The 9936-nt window shown below is 52.4% G+C and overlaps 1 protein-coding gene across 1 annotated transcript in view; it reads right to left on the bottom strand.

The window, feature by feature from the left end:
- Window positions 1–9436, bottom strand: part of LOC103581790 (sarcosine dehydrogenase, mitochondrial-like) — a 25345-nt gene extending 15909 nt beyond the window's left edge. The window contains exons 1-3 of the mRNA XM_008563541.1: window positions 9370–9436; window positions 3241–3379; window positions 2161–2280 (exon numbers count right to left, since the gene is read on the bottom strand). Of these exons, the coding sequence (XP_008561763.1) occupies window positions 2161–2280; window positions 3241–3331 (211 nt within the window). The 5' untranslated portion in view covers window positions 3332–3379; window positions 9370–9436. The remainder of the gene's footprint in view (window positions 1–2160; window positions 2281–3240; window positions 3380–9369) is intronic.
- Between the last annotated feature and the right edge of the window lie 500 nt (window positions 9437–9936).

The following is a 9936-nucleotide window of genomic DNA, read 5'->3' as shown; positions in this document are numbered from 1 at the left end:
CAAGTGCAAACCCCTACCAAGCAGCTCAGCCACTCCACAAACCCTCAGCTCCAGGAATCCACCAGAATCATCTGGAAAGGCATATCACTCTGCACCACTGGGGTGGCTCAGTTTACAAAGCGCTCTCCTGATAGCTCCCTCTTGTGAGGAGGGACTAGCATGGTCCTCATTCCCCAGATGGGGAAACTGAGGCTCAAGGAGGCTGCTCCCCAGCCCTCCTGGCACCTCAATTCCCTATAGCAGCTGGGGGAAGTGTGTCCTCCTGTTTCCATTTCACACATGAGGAAACTGAGGCTCAGAAAGAAGAGTCACAGAGCCAGGCAGTGGCAGAGGCTGGGTCAGAATTTTGGTGACCTACGTCCTCATTTGGGTCCCTCAGCTCTGTCTCTCCAGCCAGACTCCCTCTCTGCGTCTGAGGCTGTGCACCATACCTGGGCCTCCTGTCTCCTGGGGGTAGAAGGCCAGACACAGTTCCCACAAGCCCTTTTCAAAATGCCCCTGATGACCTCTCCGCCAGCTTTCCAGGCACCTCCCCTCAGCACTGGTTCTTACTTCCACACCTTGCTAGCTGGCAGCTGCTACCAGTCTTTCAATGCTCAGGCCAGACATCACCTCCTCCAGGAAGCCTCCCCATCCTGGATCAGCTGCTTCCCGCGGCCTCCCTTAAGACCCGGCTCTTTTCCATCCCCGTGCATTTTCACCCTGGGTTTTCAGGGTCTTCCTGCACCTGTCGGCCCACGAGGTCCACGGTGGGACACCGGAGGCCCCCAGCCTCTCTCATGGCCCCCTTCCACCGGCCGCCCTGGGCCCGCTGTACAGTAAAGGCTCCGCAAATGACCGCTGACGAATACATGAATGAACGAATTCACTGATGACTAAGCGCACGTTCTCAGGCTAAGCCCATTGCTTTCTCAGCCTCCGTGTCACCGACGGCAGGGGGAAGGGCCCCGATCTCCACGTGCCCCGGCAGGACCCCTCCCCCATGCTCACAGCCTCTACCGCAAGCCTTCAGCCTGCCAGGCTAATCTCATGACGCCCTGTTCTCAGCAGCACCCCAGAGACCCAGGGGTCCTGCCAGCCCTCAGCCCCCATATCTGCACCCCGAAGGATGCTGTGGACATAGTCCCCACATCGCACGCCCTCCTGTCTTAATTTACCCTCCTGATGCATCTAACTTCCTACACATTCCACCTGTTTTATTGTTTGAATCCTGTTTCTTCCCACCAGAAACATAAACCCCGCATGGGCCACAGCCTCTCTGTGGTTCAGCACTATGACCTCGGGGCCTCAAACTGAGCCTGACATACAGTACGTGCTCATGAACGGTGGCTGAATGCACCAGCGGATGAGCCAGTTAGCTAATGAGCCCTCCTACTCCCCTCACCTCCCTCCCCCAGTGCCCAGGTGGGGCTCAGCCCCAGGGAGGCCCAGACCGAGCCCCACTGAGGATGCAGCACAGAGTCTGGCCAAGAGCCAGGAGGCGCCAAGTTTTCTGAAAGGTCTGGACCCTCCCAGCTGGCTGCAACCCTGCCCTCTGGATGTCAGCACAGAGGGCCTAATAGCAGACATCTTTCTCTCTGCAAACCAGCCTCTCAGAGGCAATGGGCCCCTTCTCAGCAGAGTCACTCCCCACTCTGCTATCTCTCTTCCTTCCTGGTGCAGGGGCAGGATCGGGGCTTGGAGTGACGGGGGGCAGATCCTGGCTCTGTGTCTGGCCATGCAGAAAAGGATCAAAGGCACTGAGCCATTGCCACCATGGGCATGCAAGCCGAGTCAAGGACTGCAGAAGGCTTGGCAAATCTTCAAAGGACCTATCCAGGCCTGGCATTAGGAGGCACATGGGAACCGAGAAGCACGTGGCAGGAAGGAGCCGCGGTCTCTGAGCAGGAGGCATGGCTTAGCCAGGCCCACCCTGTTCAGGCAGGAGAGCTGAGCACACCCACACCATGGCCTCTCGGAATGCTGCAGTGGGGACACGTTCAAAGACATAATCACCAAGTGCCAGCTCCGCACCACTGCCTGAAATGAGCCTGCGTTTAGCCTTCAGCAAGGCCTCTAATCTCCCCCGCCCCAGCCACGCAGCACTGCGGGTAATTGCAGAGCACCTCTGCCAGCCAGCTGCAGCCACAGCACCGCGGCGCCCCCAGAGGCATCTCTTACCTTCGAAGGCAGGAGCCAGCCGGGAGTCCTGGGAGTCCTGGCCCGGAGCCAGGCGACTGACCGTCAGGTCGCTCTCAGTGCCCCCACGCGGGTTCAGCATGCAGGTGTACACCGTTGAGCCTGGGGGCAGGAGGAGGAACCCAGGTCCACATGGCCCCAGAGCCTGCGAGCCACTTGGCAGGGGGGCTCTTCCTCACAGAGTCTGTACAAGCTCTTGGCATCTAGTGGGGGGTGACCTCAAAAGGCCTCTCAGTTCAGTGATTTCATTTTGGCTGAGTGACCCAGAGAGGGCCAACAATGGGCAGGGCATCCATCCTCGTCACCTTTGTGGGGGGCTTCTGTCTGAAATGCCTCGACCCCTCCTATTCCATCTCTCCCACCCACCCCCACCAGGCTGAGCAGTGTCGAGGGGAAGGATTCCTGTGCCTCATGCATTTTGGTGTCCCCAGCACTGTGCCTGGTACAGGAGAAGAGTCCGTAAGTGGCTGGAGTACATGACTACGAGGCTGGAAGGACAAACAGACAGGGCGGATGAACGGGGTGGATGAAAGGGAAGGTGGCTGGAAGGGAGGCAGGAGTGGGTGAGGGGAAGGGGGAGCACATGGGGCACAGATGGAGGAGAAGAGGACGCCTGGGAGGGCTGTGTGGTGGGTAGACAGGCGGGTGGAGGGGTGAGTGGGTGGGGGATTAACGGGAGGGGTGAGGAGGAGCTGCTCGTGGGAGGGGCAGTGGGTAGCGGGGTTCACTGACAGGTTGGCTGGATAGATGAATGGTGTCCCCCAGAAAGATATGTTGAAGTCTGCATCCCCAGGACCTGTGAATGTGTCCTTACTTGGAAGTATGGTCTTTGCAGATGTCATCAAGTTAAGATGAGGTCAGAGTCTGGGGCTTGGCAATGGGCCAGAAGGAACTGGACAGAAGGCCTAGGGCCAGGTCAATGGGGAGGAGCAGGCTGCTTGGGTTGTCCAGAGGAGACAGGGTCAACCAGTCACCTCATCCCAGTGCCCCGGGCTGTGCCCATGGAGCTCCATCTGGCGCTGAGGGTGAGAGGATCGTGGCCCACCTGCCCAGGGCACATACCTGGCAGTCGGCTGACATCCGCAGAGAACAGCCAGTCGGCAGCCTTCCTTGCATCCGGCCCCAGCAGGTAGAACTTTCCAAAGTAGGACATGTTGAACACAGCAGCAGCCCCTCTGCAGGCCAGACACTCCTTCTTGATCTGGAAAGTTCCAAGAGGCAGGGGTGCTGCTGGGGGCTTTGAGGTGTGCTTCCTCCTCAAGGACATGGGGGCTGGGACTCCTTCGACATGACTGCTCTGAGCTCCCGTCCCTCCCTTCCAGCCTGGGCCACACCCCGCCCAGCTCAGGAACACACCGTGATGCGTTCTTCCAAAGCACAGGGAATGTTCTCCAGGATAGATCATAGGCTAAGCCGTGAGACTAGTCTCCAGAAATTCAAAAAGAATTGAAATCAGACAAAGTATGATCTTTAACCACAATAGAACCATATTAAAAATCAGTAGCAGAAGAAAAATTGAAAAATTCACAAAGAAGTTGAAATTAAACAACACACACCTAAAGAACCAATGGATTAAAAAAAATCACAAAGGGAATTAGAAACTACTTTGGAAGTGAAAACACACAGACGAACACCTGTGGCATACAGCTAGCGCGAAAGCGATGCTTGCGGGAAAGTTCATACCTGTACAAGCCTATGTTATAAAAGAAGAGCTCGAATCAGTAACCTAACGCTCCACATTGAGAAACTCAAAAAAGAGCAAGTTAAACCCAGCGCAAACAGAAGGGAAGAAATAAAGATTAGAAGAGAAATAAGTGAAATAAAAATTTGAAAATAAAAAATTAGTAAAACCAAAAGTTGGTTACTTGAAAACATCAACAAAATTAACAAACCTTTAGGTAGACTGACAAAGGAAGAAAAGAGAAGACACAGAGTACTAAAATCTGGAATAAAAAAGGGGATATTACTGCCCACCTTACAGCAATAAAAGAGATTATGAGGGTGTGCCGCGAACAACTCTGTGCCGGGAAATCAGACCAGCGCAAGTTCCTAGAAAGACACAAATTACTGAAACTGAATGAAGAAGCCATGGAACATCTCAATAGAACTGTACAAAAAAGCGGCTGAATTCGTAATTTTAGGACTCCCCACAAAGAAAAGTCCAAACCCAGATGGCTTCGCTGGTCAATTTTACCAAACATTCAAAGAAGAATTAGTACCAGCTCCTCACAAACTCTTCCAAAAAAAATAAGAGCAGGAAATATTTCCCAACTCATTCTATAAGGCCAGCGTTGTTACCGATGCCCAAACCAAGCAAGGATGTCATGAGAAAACGACAGACCGACATCCCTTTTGCCTACAGATACAAAAATTCTCAGCAAAACACTACCGGGTGGAATCCAATAATATAAAAAAGAATTACACACCATGATCAGTGGAATTTATCCCAAAAATGTGAGACTGGTTTAACATCCAAACATCCATTAATGTAATACACGATGTTAAGAGAACAAAGTACAAAAACCATATGATCACCCAAGAGATGCAGGGAAAGTACCTGTTCATGATAAAAACACACAACTCGGAATAGAGAAAAACTTCCTCGACCTGATAAAGGGCATTGGCGAAAATCACAAAGCTAATATTCTACTTGATGGTAAAGGACTGAATGTTCCCCCCAGGATCAGGAACAAGGCAGGACGTCTGCCCTCACTGCTGGTCAGCATTGCACGGAAGGCCTCGGCCAGGACGGTTAGGCAAGAAAAGAAAGACAAAAGGCATTCAGGTTGGAAAATAAGTAAGACTATCTCTATCTGCAGATAATATGATCTGTTATACAGACGGTCCTAAGGAACCTACTAAAAGCTATTAGAACTAATAAAATATTTCAACAGGGTTGTAGGATACAATACAATATACATAAGACGTACAAAGAGCTACTAAATTTTCTTTTTTCTTTTTCTTTTTTTTGCAGCTGGTGAATTTTACCAAACATTCAAAGAAGAATTAATAGCAGTTCCTCACAAACTCTTCCAAAAACAATATCAGCACCATGCTCTAACCAACTGAACTAACCAGCCAACCCAGCTACTGTATTTCTATACACTAGTACTGAATAATCTGAAAAGGAAATTAAAAACATAATTTCATTTACAATACTATCAAAAATGTTAAAAATGCTTAGGAATAAATTTAACCAAAGAAGCATAAAACTTGTACTCTAATAGCAAGAAAATATATATATATATTTTTTTGTCTTTTTTCGTGTCCGGCAACGGATCGCAACCCTCAGTGTCGCGCCCGAACCGGACCGGGACCGGCAACGGGATCGCAACCCTCGGTGTTGCGCCCGCACCTCGCTCAGCCAGTGAGCAGGAACCGGTCTGTATGTGGGATCCGAACCCTCGGTGGGAGCGCCACCACACTCCCAAGCGGCGCACTGTAGCAGTGCGCCACCGGGCCAGCCCAGAAAATATTTTTTGAAAGAAGTTAAAGAAGACCTAAATAAGTGGAAAGACACCCTGTGTTCATGCAATGGGAGACTTATTATTGCCAAGATGATCTACAGATTCAACACAATCCCTATCAAAATCTCAGCTGGCTTTTTTGCAGAAATTGATAAGCTGATTCTACAATTCATAGGGAGATGCAAAAGACCCAGAATACTCAAAGCAATTCTGAAAAAGAACAAAATTGGAGGACTCACACTTTCTGATTTCAAAATTTACTGCAGATCTGGTCGGTTAGCACAGTAGGTTAGAGTGTGGTGCCGATAACACCAAGGTCTAGGGTTTGATCCCTGTTTCCGACCAGCCACAAAACAAAACAAGAACAACCAAAACTTACTACGAAGGTGCAGTAATCAGGGTAGTGTGGTCCTGGTGTAAAGACAGACATATAGATTAATGAAATATCACCGAAAGTCAAAAATAAACCCTCACACTTATGGTCAATCAATTTTCAACCACCAAGACAACTCAACAGAGGAAAGAACAGTCTTTTCAACTAATGCTGCTGGGACTAAACATCCACACGAACAGGGTGCAGCTGGACTCCAACCTTACGCCAGGCACAGAGATGAACTCCAATGGTCGTAGACCTAAACGAAGAGCTAAAACTACGGCGCTGCTAGAAGAAAACACAGGACCACATTTTTGTGACCTTGGGTTAATTTCTTAGACATGATATCAAAGTACAAGTGACAAAAGGAAAAAAAAATACAGATGAATTGAACTTCATCAAAATTTTAAAAGTTTGTGCTGAAAGTAAAAAGAGAGCCCGCAGGATGGGAGGAAGTGTTTGTAAATCATATATCTGATAAGGGACTTGTATCGAGAATACATTAAAAACTCTTACAACTCAACAATAAAAGAAGACAAGCCAATTTTAAGATGGGCAAAGGATCTGATAAACACTTCTCCAAAGATGGATGGAAAGACGTTCAACTCATTAGTCGTTAGGGAAAGGCCAGTCTAAACCCTGATGAGATACCGCTCCACACCCCCCAGGATGGCCGGAATGAAAAAATCGGATGACAACAAGTGTCGGCAAGGATGTGGCAGGATGGCAGCCCGTGCGTGCACTGCTGGTGGGACTGTGAAGTGGTGCGGCCGCTCTGGAACACACCTGGTGTTTCCTCAAAATGCTGAACACGGAGTTACACATGACCCAGCCATTCCAGTCCTAGAAATATATGCCCCCGAGAATTGAAAAGACACGTCCCAACCCAAACTCGTACGTGGGTGTTCACAGCAGCATTAATCCTAACAGCCCCAAAGAGGAAACTACTCAACGTCCATCAGTGAATGAATCGATAAACGAGACGTGGGTCCCCACACAGTGGGGCACTGTCATTCAGAATGAAAGGAACGAGGTGCTGACGTGCGCTGCCACGTGGAATGACCTCGAGAATATTACGCTGAGTGAAAGAAGCCAGTCACGAAAGGACGGATATTTTATGGTTCCAACTTACACGCAATGTCCAAACTAGGTAAATTCATAGAGATGGAAAGCCTTGGGCTGGGGTGGGGATAGGGTGGAGGATGGGGTGACTACTAGTGCGTGTGGGGCTTCTTTTAAGGGGAGATAAAAATGTTCTAAAACTAGATTGTCGTGCTGGTTGCACAACCCTATGACCTTACTAAAAAACATTAAATTGTACCCTTTAAATGGATGAACTATATGGTATGTGAATTATATCTCAATAAAGCTGTTTGAAAAAAAGAACACAAGATCTCTCCCGATTTCCCTCCCCGCGGCTCACAAACGCGTCAGGCAGGTTTTCAAGGTCCTCAGTGGTCCACCGTGTTTTCTCCTCGGCCGTCCCTTCCTTCTAACACGTTGCCCAGCTGCTGAGCAGACACGCCAGCCTATTGCTGTTACTGAACGGAAAAGTTATGCCAGCAACTCTGCCACCTGCCAAGCAGTCCATGTGTCAGGAGCTGCGTCCTGCCCTCCCAACCTCAGTGCCACCCCACGAGGCAGCTGCTCCTGCCCCTCCCGGACCAAGTGCTCAGGGCTGCAGGTCGGCCAGCTCTGTCTAGCGGTGCCCTGGCCCCAGAGCCGACTGTGCTGACATCCTCCCAACTCCATGCCCTGCTGGATGGTGCCACGTGGGTGGCCGGACTGAAATCAGCTATGGGAAGAGTATCGACACCAGGGAAATCGGCAAAGGCTAGAGTCCACTTTACCCCTGGAGATCTGGTGGTTGAACACCCAAGGGCACCATGGGACTGTCCTCCTCCTGAGTCCCTGGGCTGCTACCCCACCTCCCTGCAGACATTACTGACCCCTTTTGGAGCTCCCCCTAGTGTTCGGGCACTGCAGTGCCTTTGCTGGGGCTGCTGGGGCTGCTGACTAAAACCCAGAACAGCTTTCCTGGCTGGCGCTTGCCAGCCTGGGCCGGGGTGGCTGCCAACGCTGAGAACAAGCGTGTGTTTCATGCCTCAGGGCTGTTTCAGGCGCCTTTGCGGAGGCTGCGTGAAGCCACACAGCCAAGTTGGCATCTCCTCCGAGCTCTCACATCCTCGAGGGCCAGAAGTCCCACGGGCTTCAGAAGCTGCAGGTTTGGAGGTGCCAGACGGAGCCCCGTGCACCCCCAGAGGCAGCCACGAGGGACTCTGAGAAGGGCCCTGCAACCCCCAAGCTTTAGGACACACAGCCTCCGCTTTCATGCCAGAAGTCCCCTCTGCCACTGCCTTTAACAGGCATTTTACCACTAGAGCAAGTCTGGGGGGAAGTGGGAATGAACACGTCCTTAACTTCAGGACCAGCTACAGAATTTGCAGGGCCCACTGCAAAATGAATATAGGGATCTTGTTCAAAAAGCATTAGGAGTTTCAGGGCAGGGACAGCAAAGTGTCCACCCAGGTGTGGGACCATCCTGGAGCCACCCTACTCCCTCCCCAGAGGCAGCAGCAACTCATCACGATGCTCCCCAGGTCCTCCCTGGCCTCTAGGGACCCTGGTGAGGCTCGGTAAGCACTTTACAAGATGCCTGGGGGGCCCCGGGTGGGAGCTGGCGGTGTTCCTTCTGCAAAGGCTGCCTACGAGAACATTCCTGCACGGTGCAGACGGCTGGAGGCGAGGCCCAGCCCCCAAAGCTCGTCACCTCCACCCCAGTGCAGGGGGCGGGCAGGCACTCAGGCGAGGGGTGGTGAGCTCAGCCTCAGAGGCCCACTTTTACAGCAAGAGGGGCAGTGAGCAGGCTCCCCCAGCTCTGCTCTCCTCCGTTTGTCCCCTGGAGAGGCCTGTCCAGAGGCCCAATGCCCAGGATCGGCGGGCCCCCTTGTCCTGGTAGAACTGTAGGCGGGAGCCCTCTGTGCGTGGTCCTGGGAAGGAGCAGCTCCATCCTCACAAAATCTCACGTGGAAGGGGGCAGAGGCTGGAAGTGCTGCAGCCCTGGCCTGAGGCAGGGCAGACCCAGGCCTGACTGCCTCACCCCGCCCCTGCCTCGAGCAGTAACATTTACCCTCAGGCCTAACGCAGGCAGAATCTCCGTGCAGATGGCGGGAAGAGAGGAGAGGAAAACATCACGTGATCCCGCCCCAGGAACGAGTCAGCCAGAGCAGGGGATGTGGGGAGGAGCCCCGCAGGGCCGGCAGAGGCCAGCCCCCGGGAGGCTCCCCTCACTGCAGGACGGGGGTGCGGGTGGGGACTCCGGCGTCCGCCCGTGGGGGAGCAGCCACTCACCACGTCATGGTGGGGCGGGAAGTCGAAGGTGTACTCATCGCCCAGCAGCTTGTTGTAGGCGCAGTCCTTGTGCACCTGGTTTCCGTAAGCCCCGTAGTAGTCGTAATCGAGGACCTAGGAGGAGGCGACTCAGTCACTGCCCTTCCTCCCCCTCCCTGCTCCTTCCCTCCACAAACACAGCTTGGGGCCTGCTGGTGGCAGGTGCTGAGACGCGTCCTGCAGAGCCAGACTGGTGCTGGCCTCAGCGGGCCTCCCCTCCTGCAGGTGCAGGTATGTTGCGGCCATGGAGGGAGGCCGTGTGGTTCTGGCAATATACACACATACACACACACGCACACGTGCACACACATACGCACACACACACATACACACAGAGACATGTACACACACGCGCGCACGCACACATACACGCACATACACATATACACACGCACACACATACACGCACGCACACATACACACATGCATACACGCACACACATACGCACACACATACACGCACGCACACACACACGTACACACATTCACACACACACATACAGGCACGCACAGATACACACATGCACA

This window comes from Galeopterus variegatus, unplaced genomic scaffold (assembly GCF_000696425.1).
Source record: "Galeopterus variegatus unplaced genomic scaffold, G_variegatus-3.0.2 Scaffold13943, whole genome shotgun sequence".
NCBI lineage: Eukaryota > Metazoa > Chordata > Mammalia > Dermoptera > Cynocephalidae > Galeopterus > Galeopterus variegatus.
Note: the sequence above shows the minus strand (reverse complement) of the source record. Positions and strands in the feature narration are given on the sequence as shown.